The following is a 23090-nucleotide window of genomic DNA, read 5'->3' on the forward strand; positions in this document are numbered from 1 at the left end:
AACTAAGGTCCCTAGCGAGGTGCTGGGCCCAGGCGGGAGTGTACTCAGTCTTTAGCAGTGAGTGGCCCTCTGTGATCCGTCCAGGGTGCGTCGTCTCCTCTGCGATGCCCGTTCTCTGTGGACGAGTTCAAGCCGCGCTGTGATTGGCCAAGAGGCGACACCATCAGCGGGACCCTGAACAACGTCTGTCGTCAAGCCGGGAAAGTTCGTGCCATCAAATCCAGGCATCCACCGTCGTCAAATTTCTCGGGCGCAGCCACACCCAGCAGAGCGGAGGCAAGCGCAAGTGGAGACAGACCGGTCGCACCAGCCACAGCCCTTACCCCACAAGGCTTGGCCGCGCTTAGGTCGAGTTGGCACACAACATTTCTCAAGGCACAAATTCTCTTTTTTTCCTTTCCCTTTGAATCGGAACTGACCCTGCAGCAACCACCACGATATCGGATATTCGACCATCGGCCAGCAATTCAAAGTAAGTCCCCAATCGCCACAAGGCACGGAAGGAATATTTGTCTAACAGTCGAGCAGATGGGTAAGCACAACATTTTCTGAATCCTCCCCTCCCCGCGCGAGACTTGGACGCGAATGCGCGACCTGAACGAAATTTGCGAACCGACGACAAACTTTTCGACGCTCGTGATGGACTTCAACTACGACGATAGCACTGGGGCGATGGAGGAGTGCAATTGTCTTTCCGATGAGTTGCTGCCTTACCTTGGAGAAGGAGTTCACGGCACCTCTCGCCCCGGAACAAATTTACCTTGACGTGGCGGGCTTCCTCCAATTCGACACACTGGGGATCAGACAACAATCTACGCTCCAACGGCCTTTGACGTGCAATCTCTGCACAGCAGTTGCAGTCGACACATTCTCTACGCTCTTCCTACAGCAACTACACCATGCATCGGTCAACGCAAACGCAAACGAATCTTGGTCTTGGCGCAGAGGAACTTTTTTGACACCGGGACGGCACGCAGCTAACAGATTTCCGCTCCAGGTCGTCTCACGGAATACGAGGTCATCGGGCGCCACTTGCCCACCGAGTCCAACCCGACTCCCGCCCTGTACCGCATGACCATCTTCGCCCCCAACACCACGGTTGCGAAGTCCCGTTACTGGTACTTCTTGCGCGGCCTGAAGAAGGTCAAGAAGGCCACCGGTGAGATCGTCAGCGTCAAGGAGGTACGTCGTCTCGAGAATCAGGATCAACAGCCCAGACGACAACGAACTAACGCAATCCCCCCAACTCACAGATCCAGGAGAAGCACCCCCTCAAGGTCAAGAACTTCGGTATCTGGATCCGCTACGACTCTCGCTCCGGCACCCACAACATGTACAAGGAGTACCGTGAGATGTCCCGCACCGATGCCGTCGAGGCTCTCTACTCCGACATGGCCGCCCGCCACCGTGCCCGCTTCAGGTCCATCCACGTACGTCACGTGCCCTCACTTTCTGCGATTCGACCGGTCCCACTAACGCAGTCCCATACAGATCCTCAAGGTCGTCGAGCTCGAGAAGGCCGACGATGTCAAGCGCCCCTACATCAAGCAGCTCCTCACCAAGGGCCTTACCTTCCCCCTCCCCCACCGCGTCCCCAAGATCCCCAACCAGAAGATCTTCTCCGCGAAGCGCCCTACCACTTTCGCATAAATTCACTGTGCGGGGCGTTGTTTCTCTGGTTTTCGACAAATGGAGGGGCGGGCTACTACTACTACTGGCAGGTGTTCACTAGGTCTCATGGAACTATCACATTTGCTTTACTGAAGGCAGGGGGCCACACAAAATGGAATGAAGAATCGCAAGAATCAATTTTCGAGCATGGCCAAAACAAGTGGGAAATGACCAAAAAAGTCCTGATAGACCCGGCGAATGACGATACCTGAGTACGAAGCTTGTGAATCATGACCTTTTTGATTATGAGATAATGCCTCTGGTAGTCTGGCTCGGTCAGCAGGTCGGCTTCGTGTTTCCTAGGAAGCACGGGCAAGATGCCTGCTCGGCCGAGCCGTGTCAATTCAAGTTCGTGAGCCAAGACCTTCAGTATCAAGCAAGTGTGACTCCAGTAAACATCAGCGTTTGCATCATCGCGGCAGCCCGCGTCGATTCCACGGATGAAATTGGGACTTATCACGGCTTCGAGTATCACTGCACTCCTCCAGCGTATCCTTGGCCTTATCGGCAACGTAGAGATCGACCTATATGTCGCGGGACAGAGCATTCTTTCTGACTACTTGACGGTACTCACGAGAGAGACGCTCCTGACCCTGCGACGCCCTGCTGATTAGGCTCTGGCAGGTCTTGTAGGGACAATAACGACCGTGGAAGAGTGTATATTTGAGAGCCAAGACCTTGGAATGCATGATGTAAGGACGTCTACGGTGACACTGTAACGTCCCGGTGAAGGGTTCGTCATCAGTATAAGTCGAGGTTTGTGACGTAGTTGCTTGGCCAGCCGTACTCTAGCACCTCAGCGAAAAGCTGATACTTGGCAGTATCGTTCGTCAAACTGTCAGCGTAGACAACGGTGATCAAAAGCGAACATTTCCAGCCGAAATCTTCCCCTCACGTTCAGGTCATCTCGGCATCCCACATCGAATCACAATCCACACCCAAACATGCTGAAAGTTGAACCTGGGATCTTGCTCCCTTTTCTAAAGACTGATAGGCGTAACACATCATATCGTACAGTTCCCTCCGCAATCTATCAATCCCCAGGCGACCTTTCCGTATTCGCCTCGTCCACGAATTCGCTCCATGTACTCCAATCCCACGAAAAGTCCCCAGCGTCCATCTGCAATCCGAAATGGTTGATCAGATCCTGCGGATGGCCCCAGAGCGGCGTGTTACCGAACATGGCCATATCCTCCGGCGCCGCCGGCGGCGGCGGCACGGCTGGGTTGGGCGGTGGATCGACTATCATCGGCGCAAGAGGAATGCCGGCTCCAAGACCAACACCAACACCCATGGGTGCCAGGACCGGAGGCACTGCGCCTGGTGGTGGCATCGGTGGTGGCGGCATTTGTTGACGTGGTTCTGCCCCAACCCCAACGTCAACGTCGACATCGCCATCCCCATCTTCTTCTTCTTCGTCATCGACATCAACATCGCCGTCGCCGTCGTCGTCTTCGTCCTCCTCTTCATCTTGCTTGGCCCCCGTGTGCGCAGCTGCTGCCACAGCCGATGTAGCAGCCGGAGTCGTCGTCGTCGTCGAAGCAGCCCGTGCACTACCCCCACCACTTCCACCAATCTTCAAATCACCCATCAGAGCCTCCGCCCTCGCCGCCCGCGCCTTCCTCAACAACTTCTTCAGCGGCTTCCACAGCGTCCCCCGCCGCGTGTCCGCGATCCGCGCCCCCATCTCCGAGAAGTTCCTGTCGACGACCTTCCACGCCCGCTCCACCAGCTCCCCCCGCGTCTGCACGCACAGCTCCGCCAGCGCGACCGCCAGCGGGTGCCACTGCACATAACTATCGATCCACCACCCGAACCGCTCGCGGTACGTGCTCGTGCTGAACTCGACCAGCTCGATCGTGTTCACCGCCGTCCGCAGCATCGTCTCCCGCGCCACGCGCGGTTTCGCCGCCGCCACCGCCGCCCGCGGCGTGAACGGGTACTGCGCCGACAGCCACATCTTGAGGATGATGATGCGCACCGTCACCGCCGCGTGGTTCGCCGGCAGGTGCGTCGCGTCCTTCTCGCCGCCGCTCCCGTCTTCCGCGGACGACGACTTCTGCGGCGCCGTCCCGAAGAGCGCCTCCAACCGCTGCGCGTGCGCCATGATCTCGTCCTCCGAGGTCGTCGGCTCGGGCGTCCCGTCGTTGTCGAGCGCGAGCTGCGGGTGCCGCGGCCGGAGGTTGCCGAAGATGCCCGAGCTCATGGACGTGCAGAGGCAGAACGTCATCTCCGTCGGGCCCGTCCGGTCCTCGAGCGGCGTCGTCGTGGACGGGCCGAAGTCGTCGTCGTTGAGGTTGTACGGGAGCCGCGTGTTGTACGACTGCCGCGGGATGGCGGCGTCCGTGCCGCGGTCCTCGGCGGCGCGGATGTCGAGCACGACAATCATCCACCACAGCCGGCGGCGCATCTCGGCCTCGAACGGCGGGATGGGAGGGGAGACGCCGTCGCGATGGAGGTGGAGGGCTTGCGCGAGGCGGACTACGAGGGGGATCAGGGCCCATGATGCCCTGCTTGCGTTGTGGGTGCGGAGGAAGCACTGCTTGCGCGTTAGTAACCCCGAATTGTGTCAAGAAAGGTGAGTTGAAACTTACGACGTAGTTTGTGAGGGCTTGGAGGGTCTTGATCTCGGTGCTGTTGAGATAGTCCGCCTTGATCAGCGCCCTCTCCACGCCCTCCCTGTACCGTTGGGCAAGGACGCTCCTCTCCTCGCCCAGGTTCTTCACGCATGCCTGATTTGACAAACTCGTGATGGCCCCAAAGTACATGGAAAAGAACAACGCCTCCGTGGCGTCGTCGATCCGTTTGTTTGGTGCGTTAGCAAACGCCTCCATCTCAACACACGTCGTCGGCCGGTGCAGCACTTTGAACGCCGGGTCCACGTTCTCAAAGAAGATCCTGCACATGTACAAAATCTGCTCGCGCGGCGGGTGCTTCATCTCCTCTCCGCCGGGAGACGCTACCGTGCTGCTCAGAATCAACCCCGACAACGCCGGCGGCGTCAGGCCCTTGTTCGCAGAGCTCTCCGGGCTCGTCATCGGCGCCTCGTCCTCAGACGACTCGTCCCCGTCGGAGGGCTGATCCAGCGCCTGCCTCATGCCCTCGACCTCCTGGCACAGGTTGTCCCAGAACTCGGCGCTCATCAGGTTCGCCGGCGGCGCGGGATGGTCCCAACCCGGGGCGGCAGGCGACGGCTCATCCGACTCACCGCCCCCGCCCCCGGCTCCCGCTGAACTGCTGCTCCGCCCGCGGCCGGCTTGCACCTGCGCCGCGGCCGCGACCGCCGCCATGGCGGCATCCTTGGCGGCGGCGTCGAGGTTGCCCGAGTCGACCTTGGAGACGATGCTCTCGAGGCGGGTGATGCGGTTGAGCAGCTCGCTCTGGCGGCCCTGGCGCGGCTTCCGGTTGCGCTTGCGCGAGGGGAAGACGCAGTCCAGGTCGGAGCGCTCGCACTGCGTGCACCGGGGCTGGACCTTGTCGCACTTGATCTTGCGGTGGCGGCAGTTTGCGCAGCTTAAGGGTTGTTTGCCGCTCGGTTCCTGCTGGTGCTGGCGCGAGGCCGCGCCTGATGCCGGCGGTGTCATTGTTCGAGGGAGTGTGTGTTGTATTGTGTGTGTTTTGATACGTAATGTGTGATAATGTGAGTGAGACGTGTGTGTAATCTCACATGGGAAGTCGAGTGCTGACGTATGTGATGTGTCGCTCGCTAGTCAGGATAGGTCAAGTTCAGGTCGTAGTGAGTGAGTGAGATGGGTGCAGGTGAGCCCAGCTGATGTCGGCCCAAGGCATTGAGGATGGCGAGACTGGGTACGATACACGCCGAGCTGTCGAGAAGAGGTTGAACAACTGCTGTGGACATATGTCAATCCTGGGTTTGCTGACGAAGAAGGAAAAAACAAAAGTCTTGTCGTCGTTGTCTTACTTTTCGCTTGGCGGTGCTGAGAAGGGGAGGGAGGGCGTGGAAACGAAGGGCTGCTGTGCCTGAAAGAATGGGGGTTCGATCTGCATTCAGCAACGACAAAATTCCTTACACTAAAAAGGCACGGCCGTGATCCCCACTTTGGGGCCGGTCGGGGAAAGCTTAAAGGTTCTTTACTCGGGAGCCGGGGGGTCCAAACCCTGCCCAAGGATGTCTTGCCAAGGGCCGTATTTTGTCTCGTTGCTGGTCCCCGGGGATGCAGTTGGTTTGTGTGAGTGTGTGCCAGGAAGGATGCCGGCCGGGTTGCTGGTGAGCAGAGAGCTGAGCCTCCGGGACGGGGGAAAGAGGGAAGGTCAATCAATCAATGACAGGAGGGGGAGAGATGGTCGTCAGCACCAGCGGTCCTAGTCATACTGCGGAGCTTGACACCCCCGTTTCATGCGCTAGTGTAAAGCGCGATAAAGCCGAAGCTCTCGTCGCTTTGCTGCTGCTGTAAAGGAAACTGGCCGACGGTATGAGTCAATCTCGATTTTACAATATAATCTGTACTTTAAATACAAAAAGAGGGAAGTTCCAAGAGAGTTCAGCCAAGCCTGGATTTGCATGCTTTTGCAGTCAGGTCACATCGCTTGGAAATAGACGCGCGACCAAGACATCAGAGAAATCACATCGACGCCAAGACTGTACACATATATATAAAAAACGCCAGTCATCATGGATATCAGCCCAGAACCGCTAGACTTCAAAACGGTCAAGACGACCCTGCCAACACGGCCCCTGCCGCCACACGCCTTACGACAGCCCGTCGTCACCGAGCGGCTCATCCTGAGGCCCGTCTCCGCGGACGACCTGCAAGCCCTGCACACGCTGCGGACGCAGCCCGAGGTGATGAGGTTCTCGGCGGTCGGGCGCGTGGACGCGGACCTGAACGAGACGCGGGCGCGGCTGGCGCAGAACCTGCCGCCCCACGACGCCGACAACTACGACGTCTCCATCTGCCTGCGGGCGACGGGCCGGTGGATCGGCATCGGCGGCTGCAAGAAGCCCAGCGGCGGCGAGCTGGGCTGGCCCGAGATCGGGTACATGCTGCAGAAGGACTACTGGGGCAGCGGGTACGCGACCGAGTTCGTGCAGGCCTTCCTCGGCGCCTGGTGGTCTCTGCCCCGCTCCGAGTGCGAGATCGCGGTCGAGAGGGCCTCCGTGGAAGGCGAGAAGGCCGTCTCGGGGCGCGCGGGGGAGGTGGAAGGGGGCGTTGAGGAGATACTCACGGCTGTGACGGCGACGGATAACCCTGCCAGCCAGAAGATACTCACGAAGTTGGGGTTTGAAAAGTTCAAGGTGTGGAAGGAGGTGGACGAAGAGAAGCAGACGGAGGTCGTCCTCATCGGATACGGCATCAGGCGGCCCAGGCAATAGCCAAGACAATAGCCGGGGCGAGGCGATGCTCCTATGCTAATTATATGACGTTGAATGAGGCAGGCGGGGATGGACCGCCGTCTCAACTTGGGACGCAATCTCAACCTTTGGACAATGAGTTGTCCGAATTAACGCGCACCAGTGTCTTTCGTCATCGGCACAATCGACCCCGGGATTCAGACGACCGGCCGGTAACCGACTGCGAGGAATCCCGGGAGATGGTGGAAGTCAGATCACCGCGTGGTCAGGCCTCGAGAACCCCATTGGCAAGCAGGGGTCGTCCGGGCTGGCGGGCGGCAGCGGGACGGGAGGACACCACCACTGTGACCTCGGACATTTTTGCTCGTCCGTGATTCTCCCGATCGAGAGTCGGCGGCTGTAGGCGCCGTTGTGTCCACATAACGACTTGGTATATAACGAATACGGCTATCGTCCCGAAACCTAGATAGATTTTGAAGCAAATTATCGAAAAAAGGTTTCTGTACGCCAAGACCATATCGTCGATTGTGTAGCAGCATCACGACAAGCGCAGTGAGACAAACTCGACTCAGACACTCGGCAATCAGTGACACACACGTGTAGCTACACACAGCCCTCTAGATCAGCATGTCGCAACTAGGCTTGACTAACAACATCGTCACTGCGACAGGCATCCTCGGATGCGCTTGGTGGGCAGGTAAGCTCTTCTCACGCCTCCGGGGGGTTTCTTCGTGTCACTCGCAGTCGCTAAACTCTTAGCACAGGCGCGGGGCAGTCGTTGTCCATCTTCAGCGTCGCGGCGGCTCTCGAGGCCAGCGCAGAGCCGATCCATGCACTGAAGCTGTGGCAAAACCTATTCTACCGCGGCATGTCCATAGGCCCAAAAGTCGCGGGCCTCACCTTTCTGTCGCTGGCGTATTCGGCCTACGACCGCTACCGGCACGGCCTCGCGTGGAAGCCATTCGTCGTTGCCGGGGCACTCGGTCTTGGAATCGTGCCGTACACGTTCGCCTTCATGGGGCCGACCAACGAGAGGCTCCTGGCGGGTGCGCAGGGCGTGGTGGCGCTGGGATGGTCCGAGACCAGAGAGCTGCTCGTGAGGTGGCAGACGCTCAACGTTGTCAGGAGCTTCTTCTCAATTGCCGGTGCCGCCGTTGGGCTCTGGTATACGGCCTTCCCTTGAGGAAGGGTTGAGAGCATGGGATTCTCGCAGAATATCGATCGTCGCGTATCGACAGGGGTTGGAGACTTTGGGACGGAGCAGATTCATGTAAGATATAGATAGTTCTGGAAAAGGTGCCGAACAGGCGGTTGGGTTTGTTGGTGGGCGGCGGCCCATGCATTTTCAGGGTGGTCATCTTGGTGTGGTTTCAAAGTACCATAAGGGTTGAATCTTGGTAGAGTCAGTACATACATAGATAGCAACAGGCGCAATGCACAGCACCGGGACCTTGCAAGCCTCGTTCGTAAGTCTGGTTGTGACGGGTTCCTGCTCACCTGCTCACCGCTAGATTCGGGAGTCCCAAAACCTTGGCTGCGACTACATCATACACGCATGGCGCAACGCAACGATTGAGACGAGACGGGATCGCGGGGTGGTACTGGCAAGTTTAATGTCACGACAGTCAAGGCGCCGTACCGCGGAGCAGCATCCGGTTGCCAGGTGCAGTGCAGTGCAGTGCGATCTGTGCTGAAGCGGTTGGTGGTGCAAAGACATGGTGACGCTGTCTTGGGTTGAGTGTGTTGGGACACCCTTCATGGTAGGTATCCGTAGTGGCTGAACCGGTTCTTTCGGCCGCGTGGTGAAGGGCGGATGGGATGGCGGGGACAGAGTTCAGAGTTGGCAACGGGATGGGCAGAGTTTACCGGTCGCCCAGCTCTGGGGATGTGGCTGGCGGCGTGTGGTGTTGGTGGCCGTGGGCCGTGGGAGGCACATCTTTGGCGGTTTGTGAGTCCGGCGGCGGCTGAGCGGGTGCCAGCCCCCGCAACAAGGCACATCGCGGCAGGCCGTCTCCAGACGGACTCCAGCGAAGAGGGCTCACCTGGGCAGACTTCCAGGCTGGATCCCGGGGGCCCGGCTGGGCTGGGCATCCATCGTCTTCGACGGGCATCGCTGGTCCGCCAAAGTTGCACTTGGCGAGATACCTTAGTATGGGCCATGGGCCATTAGCTGCCTTGAATTTGCCTTGCCCTATCTCGTGTCGAAGTCATGTTTAATGAGGAACTCGTCAACACCAATTCCGTGTGGATGCCCACCGTTCCAACCCAACATGAATGAAGGCGCCGGGGAGCCCGAGTCGTTTGCAGCGTGTGAGATGGGGGCCGTACGGCAGTGTGATTCGAGAATGCACATGAACCGGTGGAAGTCAGACGAATGGAAGCTGGATGTGGGAAAGCGGAGGAAGCCTAAAGACGTTGAGTGAGGGTCGAGAATAAGCAGTAAGGTAGGTACACCCAAAAGTGAAAGGTACCGTGCCCCAAGTGGAAGGCAGAGCGCAGCGCATCGCATCGCATCGCGTCTCAGCGGCCGGATATCTGATGACCCCATTTATTTTTTTTCTCTGTGTCGAGGTCCACGACCAGGGAAGAAGAGAAGGAAAGGGAAGCTGTGCCATGCCAGGGTGCACGTGTCAGCCCAAGAGCCAAACGTTTTCCCTGTTTGATCGCTATTCTTACCTGCCACTGCCCTGTCCAGCCTGACTGCCTGCTGCTGCCCTACCCATGTCCCATGCCCCATGTCCCTTGTACTGCGGTACCCATGTCCAGCCCCTCCGCTGTCTGCGTCTGTTCTTGGTCTCCCGTCTCTGCCTGACGATGTGCTGCTCTGACCGAGGGTTCCTTCCAGTGCAGGTCCATAGTCCATACCCAAGGTGCTAAGTAGGTAGCTTGCGACTTGACCCCTCCAACCTCCATCCACGCGTGCTCAACCGTCCCGTCTTCACCCTCACCACTCCTGCGGTAAACCCAAGGTAAAAGCTGCCGGTGCAGGTACCCTGTCCACCTGGAGTTGCAGTCCGAGTACTTTAGTTACATCATCAGCTCTCACCCGCGCGCCGCCCAGCTCAAATCAACCAAAACAGCCCTCCTCCCTCGAGTCGTCCGCCGTCGCTTCGCTCTCACACCCTCCGGACTGGAATCATCCATCGCATCCACACACACTCACAAATACGCACTCCCACGCGCGCCAACGTCTTTCGTCTCTCTTCGCGCATGCGCATATTGCCGGCTGCGTGCGCCTACCACAACCTCGCCTACTTGACTCACCGTTGCAGCTGCTTGGCCTCAGCCTGCTTCTGCCTGCCATACCATACCTTGCCTACATTACATCTCCGTCTCGTATGACGATGTTATGGCGGCCCGCATCCCAGGCACAGTCCATCTAGCTCTCGGTTATTAGTACATGTTGATACCCTCCGACTCCCTTCGCAGTCGACACTAGTCTCCCCTCCCCTCCATATATCCAGCAGCTTGCTTTGACAAGACGCATACTACAACGCCACGCTGCTCGCCTGAAGTCGCCCGCCGCGTCAAACGCTCTTATTACCGACTCAAGATCGACCAGCACAAGCCACGGCCGTTATATCTACCCAACCCAGCCCATCCGATCTCCACAGTTTTTTCCCCGGGACCTTCCTGCCCGCAAAGGCACACTGTTGATGTAGAGTTCGGCCCCGGATGGCGACGGCGACCCCAGAGCCAGACTCGAAAGAGTCTCCAAAGGCTCAACCTCAACCTCCACCCCAACCACAACCACAACCTGCAGATTCAAAGCCTCCAAACTTTTATGGTTATTTGATCAACCAGGACAAGGCGCCAACCCCGATTCTAGACGCCCTTCTCCGCGCCATCGCGAACCACATTGTACGTCTGATCGTGTTCCCCATTTCCGCCCGCCCTTGCCTCTCCACCCGGCTTCGCAATTCCAGGCGACAACTGACATACCCCACCAACAACAGATCGCAGAAATCGGCGACAAAAATGTTCAGGCCTTGACTCCTCAAAAGCTTGCCGCCTTCTACAAGGCGGTTGGCGGCAATTATGACGGTAAGCATATCCTTGGATCACCATGTGCAACCTTGCCATGCTGACGTGCCGTCATCGCAGCCCTTTTCATCGAAATGCCCTACCCCGCCATATCTTACATCTGGCAGGTCACTGGGTGCCAACACTCCCTGCAACCCTCCGAAAACGACTTCGATGCCCCTTCCGTACCGGCACTGACGAAACGCGGCTTTGTGCGATGGGAGATAATCGAAATCTTACTTGACCCGGAAGAGCATGTGCCCTTTATCCAAAACGCAGTCAAGAATTGGAATCTCAAGCATCCTGTGACGAACGAACCGTTTCCTAAAGATCTGCCCGACGACGCCTTTCCCGCCCAGCCAGACCACGGGATTTCTGAGTGGCACAAGAAATGCGCCGAGAAGTTGAGGAAAGCTGCGACCCCCAATCCAGACCCGACCGCTCCGAAGCCCGCCGCCGCTGCCGCCGCCGCTGGCGCACCACCTTCAAACTGGCCGCCGGAAAGGGACGAGCCGAGGGTCAAGGCCGCCTACGTGCACGTTCGAAACCCCTATCCAAAGGCATCACCACCTCCGCGCGCCCCCCAGACGGAGTACTTTCCCCCGCCGACACGGCCAGTGGCCTACAGTCATGTACCGGGTCATGGCGGACGTTATCCCCCGTCCCGGCTGAACATCCCAGCGGCCCGATCTCCCGAGCAAGAACGGTACCGAGGTCAGAATCAGAATTCACCGGATGATCGCCGCCGCCGAAGCTTCTCCGACTACCCATCTCCCTCGGGTGATCCCATGTACGCTTCGGAGCATCTCCACCCAAATAGGCCACCCATGCAGCCTCGAAGACATAGTCAACCTCGTCACTACTCGTCCTCCTCGACTTCCGATTCCGAGGAGCCAGGGAGCCCAAGATCCAAGCGCAGGCCTCACACGCACCATTCCAACGAACCCCCACCTCCAGGCTTCCGGCGCATGCCTCCTCCCCCACCATCGGTTCAAGTACCGTCAGGGGCTCGTCTGCATCGCTCGGAGCTACGGGCAGACGACCCTCGCCGTCGAAGCATCCCGATCGTCGAGAAAATCAGCGAGAAAGTGGCATCTATTCTCCCCAATGGCCGTTCACCGGATCGGCAGCGCAGCACTTCAGGTCGCCGGAGCGATCCACCCTCCCGTCGCAGCCGTGAGCATCTTCCCACGTCGAAGCTGAACCGCAGCTGGCCCGACATCGCTCCGGATGAGTCAGAAGAATCTGAATCTGAGGAAGAGGCGCGCCGGCGTCACCGGCGGCGTGAGGTGGAGGAGAGAGAGCGAGCAGAAAGGGAAAGGCAGCAAAGAGCCCGCGACAGAGAGCGCGGCAGGGATAAGGATCGAAGACGCGACAGGGAGAGAGACAGAGACTACGAACATCGAGATCGCGACAGAGGAGAGCGCGTAGTAGACTGGGAGAGGGACGAGGACAGGGAAGCTCGCCGGCGGCGGGAGCGACTGCACCCTGTGCGTCCGGAGGCTCAGCGCCGCACCAGCAGCCACGCCGACATAGATCGCATGCGTGAGCGAGGCGAGCCTCCCTGGGAACCTCGGGACCGTGAGTTCAGAGATGATAGAAAGAGGTACAAGGAACCGCGCGGAGCCAGTCCCACGATTTCTGGCGTTGGCGGGCGTCAATATCCCAGTACCAAGCAGGCATGGGATTGATTTGGACCATGGGCATCGATTTGAGCGGGCAATCTTGAGCGATTTTGGTGGATTGGGCTCGGGTGGACATATAAAGGGATATCATGATGAATAATCTTCACGCTTCAATCTTTGTACAACATGCTTATCTCACCTTGCGGACCGAGAGTCAGATGAGTGCACATAGGGTAATGAGACATGAACATTCTGCTGGAATATCTCTCATTCGTTAATGCATTTCTATCTCAAAATGAAGCCAACCGATGCTATGCTCTGCCAATACAACCAACGTTCCTGCCATCTTACCATTCTCCCTCGAAGCCGTCTCCTTGCTCGTCCTCTTCATCGTCGGACATGAGATCCTCACTTGGGAAGCAAGAAACCATGATGGTGTCAACGGGACCATCTTTGCCAGGGCACAAGCCATGTTGTTGAGAAGTGCCACTATATTCAGAAGGCCCAGAACTCCGGACCTGGAGACACTGGAGCAAGTCGTCGAGGCCCTCCCTAGAAAAGCCCTTACTGCGGCCCGTAAGAATATCGCTGCCGGCCAGCGACATGCGATCGTGCGCAGAGTACTCGACGCGCTCCGACTCGGTTTCGTGTGCTATGCGGGGCCTCCGCGGTTCTACCTCTTCGTCCGTGGTGTCAAGCTCAGAGTCCGGCTCCTTGGTCACGATCTCGTCCAGAGTGTCGTACTCGAATTCTTCGGCGTCGGCGATGGCTTCAAAGACGTCGCATAGATCTTGCCTGCATGTCCTGAATCCGTACGACGGTTCCGGGTCGGAGCTCCCTCCGTCGACGTCCATCTCCTCCGCCACAGCATGCCCCTCCCCCGGCTCCGTCTGGCGCCTCTTGCGCGGTCTGTTATCCCCGCCGGTATCCTTGCGCTTGCTACCGCCGACTTCCTCGCTTCTCTCCCGCGGGCATCCCCGCTCGTCCGCCGCCGCGGCCATGGACTTGGCGATGGGGAGGTGGTACGCGTTGACGAAGCCCTGCGGCAGGCTCCTCGCCTCGGGACATCCCTTCCGCAGACGCGTGATGCGGTGGTGGTAGGGGCACTGGCGCTCCACTTTATGGACGAGGGACGGGTGGAAGGGCTGGGCGAGGCAGCGTTGCGAGGTTGGGCCAGGGGCGCATTTGTTGCGGCGGTGGAAGAGTTGGCAGTTGCAAGTTGTGAAGTGGACGTAGATTCGTTGGCACATTTTTTGGTGTGACGATGTGTTTTGTCGTATTTTTTCTTGGTATGCTAATGATGCCCGTTTTTTCGTGGTGCGTAGCGGTGAAGTTGGCGATGTTCTTTTTGTGTTGTGATCGGGTGGAGAGTATATTCAGACAAGTCGGGTGGCCGAGATAGGGGGTGATAGTAGCAAGTTGGCTGACTTCGGTTGCAAAAGAGCGTGAGATGGAAGGAGCGAGTGAGGTTGAGGTTGTCGTGAGGAAGGTGATCTGGTGGTGAGTAGAGTCCCTCGGGTTGTTGTTGACTTTTTCTACTCGAGACCCGTTGGTGAAGCGGCAGGCTGTTTGGGTAGGGGCGAGATAGACCTGCGAAGGCAAGAGCTTCGCCTGTCCACGCTGCCGAGAGAATAAGTGGACTTGAAAAGGAGGATGTACCTGAGAAGCTGTAATTCACTTCAGAGTATTCATCCAGTCGAGGGTTGTTGATTCATTTACTCTGCATTAATACCCTCAAGTCAAATGGTTTGTCTGCAGCAAGATTTTCCGTCCACAATCTCTCCTTCTAGTAGTGACGAATGGTGAAGGAAGAGACAACCTGCAAACAAATCTGCCTCAGCGTTGTTTCTTAAATCAATAGGACATTGCTCATGTATTCTCAGATATGGCCACACTCAAAACGATACTCTTGAAAAGTCGAAAGATGGTATCAATATCTAAATCTAAAGAGTGGTGACGATGCATTCTCCTTAAGAACAACTCCCAAATTCTATCCCTTTCCCGTCAACATCTCTGCCTATATCATGCGCCCCTTTCCACATCCCTGCGCCCCTGCAAATCCTCTCGACTGGTATCATCGCTGGTCACCAGCCCCTGCTCTGTCACATGCTCCTGATCCAGGCTGTACCTCTTGACCGTCAGACTCAGCACCATGCAAAACCCAGAAAACGCAATCAGACTGATCCAGATCGCCCTCAGCGCGTCGCAGTACGCCTCCACTAGCTCGGCGCGGACAGTGTCCCGCGGCATCTGCTTGATGATCTCCACCACGATGGTCGCGTCGCGGGAGTACTCATCCGCGAGGTGCGCCAGGTCAGGAAGGGCCGCCAGCTTCTCGCGGAACGCGTTCTGGAAGATGACGCCAGAGACGGCCACGCCGAGGGACTGGCCGAAGGTGCGCAGGAACGAGTAGAACGCGGCGGCCTGGCCGTTGAGCGCCGGCTCGCACGCCGCCTGGATCGAGAGGGCCATAGCCGGGAAGAGCATGCCGGTGCCCAGCCCTATGGGGATGTTGAGCCAGATCCAGGCCGGCACGGTGGTCCCCGGCTTCATGAGGCACAGGAGCCCCGCGCCAAGGGTCGTGATCACCCAGCCGGACCAGATGGACCAGCGGTATCTACCCGTGATGCCGGCAACGAGGCCGACGGCCATGGCGGCGGGGGCGACGGTGAGGGTCTCGGGGAGGGCGGCAACGGCTGATACGACGAGAGAGTACGACTTGACGGCTTGGTAGTAGAGGACTGTGAAACTATCAGCATTGAGCTAAGAAAGCGGTAAAAGTGCATAAGGGGTAATCCCTTACTGAGGAAGTAAAGAAGAGACCAGAGGATCATGCCGTGAAAGACCGTCATGATGTAATTCGCAACCATGGTCCAGTTGTTGAAGATGCCTTTGTCAATCATAGGCTCCTTTGCGAACCTCAACTCCCATACTCCAAACGCCACGAGGATGAAGACCCCCAGGACGAGGGGCAGAAGCGACCTAAAGGATTTCCACTCATACATGACGCCGCCCGTCGATATCCCGAACAGGAAACTTGTCGAGCCCGCCGTGAAGAGAAAACTCCCCAGCCAGTCGAACCGGGCGAGCTTGCCCGCGATGTCGCCCGGGATCTTGGCCTGCTTCAGGAAGAAGAAGATCATGACGACGCCGACGGCGATGATGGGCAGGTTGATCCAGAAGATCCACGCCCACGTCACGTTCTGCGCGAAGCCGGCCCCGATCAGCGGGCCCGTGACCGTCCCGACGGACCAGACGGCCGAGAGCAGCGAGAACCACTGCCCGCGCACGGAGAGCGGCACGAGGTCCGTCACGATGACCTCGCACAGCGCGAGGATGCCGCCGCCGCCGACGCCCTGGATCGTGCGGCCGACGATGACCACGCGGAAGCTCTTTGCGACGGCGCCGACTACTGAACCCGCGGCGAAGAAGAGGGCCGAGACGTAGACGAGGGGTTTGCGGCCGAAGATGCTGCTCAGCCCGGCAACGGTGGGCTGGAGGACGGTGCTCGCGAGGAGGAAGCTGGTGCCGGACCAGAAGGCCTCGAGCGCGGTGCCGCCGAGCTCGGCGCTCATTGTCGGGAGGGCGACGGAGAGGGTCGTGGCGTCGAAGGCGACGGCCAGGGCGACGGTGCAGAGGGCGCCGAAGGCGAGGAGAAACTCGCGCGAGGGCTTGAAGAAGAGTTTTCCATCTTTATCGACGTGTGTTGTTCGTTTCTCTAGGACCACTGTCGGTGGTGGTGGTATGTTTGGTTTTGATGGAGACATTTTAAAAGGTTGTGATAATTTGGAGATGATTCGAGAAAGATAATTGTGATGGATGGGTAGACAAGAGGTCAAGTTGTAGACTCGATGCCTTTGATGCTGATAGAGGGGTGCTGTTATTCAGAGACTATGGACTCGAGCTGTGAATAAGTGATTCAAGAGTCAATGCCTCTTATATACAAAGCTGAGCGAGCATCCACGCTCAAAAGCTGTCAACGTCTTCTCATTCTCTCCGCCCCACGTCAGGAGATTTCTTCATACAGCATCCACGGCCAACCCCTGTTGGTAAGCCATACATACACAACATGCCTGTCTGCGGCTCAACACATGGTCGACGCGCTAAGGGAGCTGCGAATGGCCTCATGGGCAGCCAAAAAGCGGACCACCTCTCGTAATCCCGACGCTAATCAATTACTCCGCCGTAAATCTCGACTCGTCAGCATGCCCTGTTGCCTGGGAAAAGCTTGGTCCGCAGGGCTGCCGTGATGTGCCAGTCGGTCGAGCTGAGGTGGGTTTCGCCCGACGGAGGGCACACCGGCGCAATGTAGTGCAGGCCAGAGCGGCAAACACCGCGATCGTGAGTCGCATCCATTCCGACGGACAGGACGGGCGAAATGTTCTGCCGAAGGGTGCACTTCCGGGCTAGACCGTTGACGGCTCGGACATTTGTGGGTCCAAACCCGGCGGCGGACATCGCTAGCGCCGGTGAATTGGCCTGGTAGTCAGGCAGGTTTGCATGCAAGTACCAGGCCAAATGAACGATTCAAGCTGAATGGTTGAGGGACCAAATCCTCCCTTGCAATTCAGATTCTTGGTCAATTGTGTTGGCCGAGTCTTTCCGATTGTGGCACTTGCCCGAAGAAGCAAAATCTATGAAGGATTCGTCTGCGTCATCCTGCAATATCCCCATTTGCTGGGCGCTGGTCATCCGCCTTGAGTCGGACTAGGTCTCGCCTGATCCCCTCCGGTCCCAACCGAACTCGTTCGAATCTCGAGCAACTGCACGACACACCTGTCTGCTGGAACATGACTGTAGGTCTGGTGGATCTCAGGAAACGATGAATACAGCGTATGTTCTCGCGAAAAACCTCACTTTGAAAAATTGTGATGGGAAGGGTAACTTGCGTGAGATTAAAGGTCGGGGTCTCAATGTGCAGGCCAAACTGACCGAATTCTTGGGCCTATCCCCGCCCGACCTCTTCCCCGCTCGGCCGAAATTTCATCGGAGCCTTCCAGAGATCGCAGGAAAATGGTCGGCTGTAGCTGCTCAGATAATGCCCAAGGACAGTAAGGAGAAAAAAGGCGAGGGTTCTTGACCTGTCGACAGAGCCCTGGTCGTTGGCTAAGCGAAGATGGATGTGCAGGTCACGACTCATTAAGCAGACAGGATTTGAGCAGGAAATTCTCCGAAACCCTTGGACCGGCCTTCCCTGCCGCAATGTGGCCACTCAGCCGCATCGTGCCGGCTATGAACACCAAGCCAGAGTTGATTCCGAGCTCCGATGGTGGCCACCCGAATGGCTGAGACGGTCCAGCCTCCAGCGACCTTCCTGGTCCGCAGCAGCAATTGTCGGAGGAAAGAGCTAATCCTCACGAAAACGAGCAACTTGCGGGCGTTGACGAAACATAAGAAATCAATCTGCGATGGGCAGAAACTGACAGATTTACTTCAAAATTACACTTCCCCTCCTCCTTTCGCCTCATGCACTTGCTATGCTCCGTCAGTGGCTCCTGGGAAAGTGGTGTCTGACCCGGGGAGTTAGGTGAGTTGCCAAGAGAAGGCTAATTCATGAGATTCGTGGAGACGATGGCCAGTGGGAACCAAACGTCAAACTTGTCAGAACCTTGCCTTTGAACGGGGAACCCCCGCCAGACCCGAGAGTGTCGGCTTAAGTCAGTCTGACAGTGTAACTGCTTCCCTTTGATTCACAACCGCCTGATGGTGTGTCACAGACCAAGCTGCCTTCTTGAAACCGTCAGACAACTCTGCTGAGCAGAATCGTCGACGCCGACTAAGCGGATGAATGACATTCAGTCGCTTTGATGATGAAGGGTTGCTGGCTAAGTTCCTCGTGTTCTTGTCGTGTCTCGTAGAACGGCAAACTCCTAGACAAACCGGTTCACCGTTGGAGTGGGATGCCGCACACTAACGGCAAGGGACCCTTTACAGTCGTGGCCCTAGCGGCTTACAGCCTATCCCCGATCAGCTGAGAGCTGAAGCATGGCAGGCTTGAGGAGCTCGGGTCTCATGAATGTCAAAGCAGTGTCGATACTCTGCAGCTGGAGGGGACGTGCGAGTGCAGATGTGCCGGCAACCTGATAGTTGATGCCACGCGGCATTGGTTGACTCTGACAGGTGGACGTCCCTTGCCGAGCGGAGCGACATTGCAGACTGCTGCCGCTGCATGGACTTGTCGATGCCGCTTGGTTCGGCGTTGGAGCACTGTAATTCGCTTTCCGGCGCTTCGTCCTCTCGGTTCCTCAGGGCCTGAAGTCTTGACAGGCGGTTGCCATCATCACTGCCCAATCAGACATCTGACAGATGAAGATCGGTCGTTTCTGAGGATTTGCCGGCGAGTGCCGATGGAACGGCGTTCCTGTGAGCTTCATCAAGCACGTAGCAACGCACAGATTTTTCTCATGCACCGCTGGCTGGGGGATGAGAAACAGGCGTGCAAACCTTGGCAGCCATCATGACGAGGAGCAGTTCTCTCGGCAGTCTGGATTCTGGATTCTGGATTCATGCGGTGGACATGCGCGTCAGTCAGTCCGGGGAATGTCGTGGGTTGTCATTTGAATTTGATGGGCAGTGTCAATCAGATAGACGAACGTCCGAGAGGTTGAAGATGGACGTTTGAAATAAACTCGCAGCTGTCGCGCCAACGCTACATTAAAAAGTGGACCCCGCTGATCCTTCATGGACCCACTCCAGCCCAGTGCACTTGACGCTAAGATGATCGATTCATTCTCGGCCAGCGCGGGATGACCAAAAGGGAAGAACCCCTTACCAGGCAGTCCACCTTCCGCCTCGACACCTCGAGCAACAGTCCCTCCCTCCTGCCATCTACAAACACAGTTTGGCACCAGATTTGAGCTCAATAGAATCACGAAGCTTTCCGTCTCGTCGATTTGGTTACAACTTACCTTTCTCGAATACGATCCATCCAGCCTCTTGACGACGGAACGCGAACAAGATTACTAGTCCTCAGTCAATGTTCAGTCAACATTCGTCGTTCGGTTAGAATTGACAACAACCGCCTTCTGCAGGACATTTTGCCAGGCATTGCCCGCGACTGGATTACCCTTTCGGGTCCGGGCTGAACCGGATGAAACGATCTCATCACCTTCAATGACGAAGCAACTCCACGCCGTCAAGTGTCGCGTGTGGGTGGGCAAGCATCCGATTACCATACCGCTGGAACCGCCGACTCAGACAAGACTTGCCTGTCCTGCCGTCCGACTCAATGATAGCCGTCTCTGCCCATGGGCCAACGGGTCTCTTCCCGTTTATCCATTGGCCTAATTAGCCCCGTTCCGGGTCTATGGGAGAGGCTTCGTCAACACCATGACGCGCTCCGCCCCGCGGGATCTAGACACTCCGCCATGTTCCCTGCTAGGGATGTTCTTTTTTCTTCCACTCACTGTCTGTCGAGTTCCTCTCGATTCGCCGGAGCCGGGGTCGGAACCGATACTGTCACTCAAGTCTGTTCCCATCGCAGGACCCAACGGCTGCCTGCCGGTCTGCGGTCAGACTTCGGCGACCCTTTGATATGAACCACCTTTGTTTGAATGTTTGGACCAAAGAGACTTATGCCAAACTCCTAGTGGCTGGGCATACATGCGTGCTGGAGAAGATTCAATGACAATGTCCTTCCAGGCCGCCAACATGCTGGCGCGCACAAACACATACGCTGACTGACACCTGTCTGAGGTGCCATTTATCGACCGGCTTGCCGAAGAGCCGGGTTATCCCCCGGATGATCGACGCCAGGATCGTGGCCGTTGCTGACCTCTCCTCGCACATTTTGTTTGCCGTCTCAAACATTGTGCGCTCGAGCACCGATGGGAGCACCCTTGATCGACTGCAGTCCGCGCCTCGTCAGGGCTTAGCGGCGCATGAAACAAACCTTCGGGGAGGCCAGACAACAACGTATACACCATCCGCCTAATCCCAGATCACCAGAGATCGTCCTCCGCCAACGGCGCGATCCCGCTCGATCATTAGGAGTTTTCCCATTCGCTAATGCGTCGAATAGGCGCTATTGAGTTTCGCAGACGTCCCATCGGTGATCCAGCCCTTCCATCGTTCTGTTGCCAACCAGGCATTGGGCTGCTAATCAACCAGCCCTGTACCGCGGATTCCCACAATTTTGCCTGCAGTTCGTCGCTATGACATAGTGGTGTTCTTCTTTTCCCTCCCGCTTGATCTACCGGCCCTCGCCTTTTGGTCTAACCCGAAAGGTTGACCTCGGAACCTGTGTTTTTGGGACGTCGGAACCAAAACTTGTGAAAAAGAGCTCGGCCCCTCGTACCTTCCGGAGTCGGTTCCTACGATCTGTTGAACAACGACACCGCTCTCGACATACCAAACACACTACTGCAACAATGGTAAACACCGGCAAGCCATCTGGTGGCTGCAAGCTTTGCAGGGCCAGGAGGATCAAGTGTGATGAAGGCAAGCCATTCTGCATGCGGTGCAAAAAGTCCAGGCGTCAGTGTCCTGGCTATCGCGATCCTTTCGAGGCCAATATCCGCGATGAGACCGAGGCGACGATTAAGAGATTCAAGAAGTCGAGGGGTGAAGACAGCTCAGAGGACGAAGGCAAGGGCCCTTCACCAGTCTGCAACAAGCAGTGCTTGACATCGGTGGCTGGGCCAAAATACAAGACGTTCGACTACTCGAACCCGGCTGCGTTTCCGTTCCGCGCAGACGATGACTCGACCGAAGACGACGAAGACATTCCCGTGTCCCTATTTGACTCTCTCGACGAACAGGCCTCTTGCTACTTCCTATCAGAGTTCATCATTGTACCCTATACGCCCACTGCCAGGGGCTATTACCGTTTCCTTCCTCGGTTCTTGAGTCAACCGAACGTCTCCAAATGTCTCTCGCAAGCTTACAAAGCCGTGTCCTTGGCGGCTCTGGCGAGTCGACGAACCGTCAACGCAAGCTCTGCCTTATTTCACGCTCAGAACCACTATATGAGAGCTGTGAGGGCTGTCAACAAAGCCATCATGGACCCTGAGCAAGTGAAGAACGACCAAACACTTGGTGCAGTTCTCATGTTGGCGTTTTACGAGGTAATCGCGTCGGATTGATATTTGAAGTGTTAAGAGGACTAACAAATAGATAGATTCTGACCGCATCTCGGAATTCCATTGCGGAGTACACCAACCACATGAAGGGAGCAGCCATTATTGTGAAACTCAGGGGGCAGAAAGGACTCGAGACACCCGAAGGCGAGGAGATGTTCGCCATCACCAGAAACCAGTGCCTGTCAATTCACTGCCTGCCAAATTCACCAGAGGTAGCCGAGTTTACTTGGCTGCTTCACCACGAATGTCGCGGACGTATGCAACACGCCATCGCCAGCATGGATATTCAGAGCAGTCAAATCAGGCAGGACGTCGACAGAATCCTGGGTGCTGGGGACCGCAAGCCCGAGACGATTCAAAAGGTGCTTGACGCTCTCAAACGTGCCCAGGCGCTCGAGGCCAAGTTCCGCAAGCTTAACAATGACCCGAGCCCGCAATGGAAGGTTGATACTGTCGACTGGGTCATGGATCGGCAAGACAACGAACTCGACACGGCACCGTCATTCAATGGACCGATTTACGGCTTCTTCAATCTTCCGCTAGCCATCTTGCACGTTGCCACGTGGTGTTGCCATCTAATGTTGACAACCACCATCTTGCGTTGTATGGCCTGGCTGGTTGCACCAGACGACTACCGTATGGGAGAGGAGTACGAAGAGCTGAAGAGCTCAGCGATCTTGCGAATAGATGACACCATCGCCTCGGCACCCTTCTTCTGCAAGTGGAACGGCTACGGAGTCGTCGTGGCACAGTTTCCATGCGGACAAAACACCAAGCCAGATGATCCGCTGAAGGGAGCCGCTGGCCTCATGATTCTCTGGCCATTGGTCACGGCTTACACCAGCGACTTTGCGACCCCGAGGCAGAAGCGGTTCTTGAGGGGCCGGCTCAAATACCTCGCTGACGTTGCTGGTATCAAGCAAGCCAACGTCTTCCTCAACGTAAGTTTGTCCACCACAGACAGCGGACTCCTGCTAACAAGCCGTAGATGCAGATGGAAGATGTGTCTTCGCCATCCAAGGAAATTGAGCGTGACCGTAGGCAAGGCGTTCAGCTCACTTCGGATGGTCTAGAAAGCCTGCGAGCGTTTCCGTTTTAAAGCATATTTCTCAACGAGCGTGTCCATCTTTCACATTTTCATGGGACAAACCAGGTTTTTACACTCGACGGCTGAGCTTGGCATCAGCAGCACCACTCTCCTTTCACTTCTTGTACGGACGATTCTGTTTTACACGCGTTACGACATGGCGGGCATGGGGCATGGGGTGCATCGGAGGAGGTCCTCTGGAGGAGTCTTCTTCTGTGGTGTTGGGGGCAGGCGAAAAAGCTTGAAGCTCCAATGGGAGAGTGCGGGTTCTGTTTATCTGGGTTTCTTCT

The 23090-nt window shown here is 57.1% G+C and overlaps 9 protein-coding genes across 9 annotated transcripts; 5 read left to right on the top strand and 4 right to left on the bottom strand.

Annotated features, from left to right (window-relative positions):
* Window positions 1–899: 899 nt before the first annotated feature.
* Window positions 900–1650, top strand: RPL20B (60S ribosomal protein L20-B; the record flags this gene model as incomplete). The annotated part of the gene is made up of 4 exons (XM_036642804.1): window positions 900–933; window positions 998–1182; window positions 1254–1430; window positions 1492–1650. The coding sequence occupies 4 exons, from the start codon at window positions 900–902 to the stop codon at window positions 1648–1650; spliced, it is 555 nt and encodes a 184-aa protein (XP_036492016.1).
* Window positions 1651–2704: 1054 nt separating this feature from the next.
* Window positions 2705–5255, bottom strand: bik5-0 (Bikaverin cluster transcription factor bik5; the record flags this gene model as incomplete). The annotated part of the gene is made up of 2 exons (XM_036642805.1): window positions 2705–4210; window positions 4266–5255. 2 exons carry the CDS (start codon window positions 5253–5255, stop codon window positions 2705–2707), a joined length of 2496 nt encoding a protein of 831 aa, XP_036492214.1.
* A 126-nt stretch (window positions 5256–5381) lies between these two features.
* CGCS363_v010957 (uncharacterized protein) lies at window positions 5382–5679 on the bottom strand (the record flags this gene model as incomplete). Its single annotated transcript, XM_036642806.1, has 2 exons — window positions 5382–5520; window positions 5594–5679. The coding sequence occupies 2 exons, from the start codon at window positions 5677–5679 to the stop codon at window positions 5382–5384; spliced, it is 225 nt and encodes a 74-aa protein (XP_036492018.1).
* Window positions 5680–6304: 625 nt separating this feature from the next.
* On the top strand, window positions 6305–7006 carry CGCS363_v010958 (putative N-acetyltransferase p20; the record flags this gene model as incomplete). The annotated part of the gene is made up of 1 exon (XM_036642807.1): window positions 6305–7006. The coding sequence occupies one exon, from the start codon at window positions 6305–6307 to the stop codon at window positions 7004–7006; it is 702 nt and encodes a 233-aa protein (XP_036492015.1).
* Window positions 7007–7612: 606 nt separating this feature from the next.
* hypC-0 (Monooxygenase hypC) lies at window positions 7613–8168 on the top strand (the record flags this gene model as incomplete). Its single annotated transcript, XM_036642808.1, has 2 exons — window positions 7613–7682; window positions 7750–8168. The coding sequence occupies 2 exons, from the start codon at window positions 7613–7615 to the stop codon at window positions 8166–8168; spliced, it is 489 nt and encodes a 162-aa protein (XP_036492014.1).
* Window positions 8169–10660: 2492 nt separating this feature from the next.
* Window positions 10661–12699, top strand: CGCS363_v010960 (uncharacterized protein; the record flags this gene model as incomplete). Its single annotated transcript, XM_036642809.1, has 3 exons — window positions 10661–10846; window positions 10942–11029; window positions 11090–12699. The coding sequence occupies 3 exons, from the start codon at window positions 10661–10663 to the stop codon at window positions 12697–12699; spliced, it is 1884 nt and encodes a 627-aa protein (XP_036491338.1).
* Window positions 12700–12980: 281 nt separating this feature from the next.
* CGCS363_v010961 (uncharacterized protein) lies at window positions 12981–13883 on the bottom strand (the record flags this gene model as incomplete). Its single annotated transcript, XM_036642810.1, has 1 exon — window positions 12981–13883. The coding sequence occupies one exon, from the start codon at window positions 13881–13883 to the stop codon at window positions 12981–12983; it is 903 nt and encodes a 300-aa protein (XP_036491339.1).
* Window positions 13884–14655: 772 nt separating this feature from the next.
* FUS6-0 (Efflux pump FUS6) lies at window positions 14656–16400 on the bottom strand (the record flags this gene model as incomplete). The annotated part of the gene is made up of 2 exons (XM_036642811.1): window positions 14656–15374; window positions 15437–16400. 2 exons carry the CDS (start codon window positions 16398–16400, stop codon window positions 14656–14658), a joined length of 1683 nt encoding a protein of 560 aa, XP_036491340.1.
* Window positions 16401–21002: 4602 nt separating this feature from the next.
* On the top strand, window positions 21003–22812 carry CGCS363_v010963 (Transcriptional regulatory protein moc3; the record flags this gene model as incomplete). Its single annotated transcript, XM_036642812.1, has 3 exons — window positions 21003–21698; window positions 21752–22654; window positions 22702–22812. The coding sequence occupies 3 exons, from the start codon at window positions 21003–21005 to the stop codon at window positions 22810–22812; spliced, it is 1710 nt and encodes a 569-aa protein (XP_036491442.1).
* Between the last annotated feature and the right edge of the window lie 278 nt (window positions 22813–23090).

This window comes from Colletotrichum siamense, assembly GCF_013390195.1.
Source record: "Colletotrichum siamense strain Cg363 chromosome Unknown KSG_Cg363_contig07, whole genome shotgun sequence".
NCBI lineage: Eukaryota > Fungi > Ascomycota > Sordariomycetes > Glomerellales > Glomerellaceae > Colletotrichum > Colletotrichum siamense.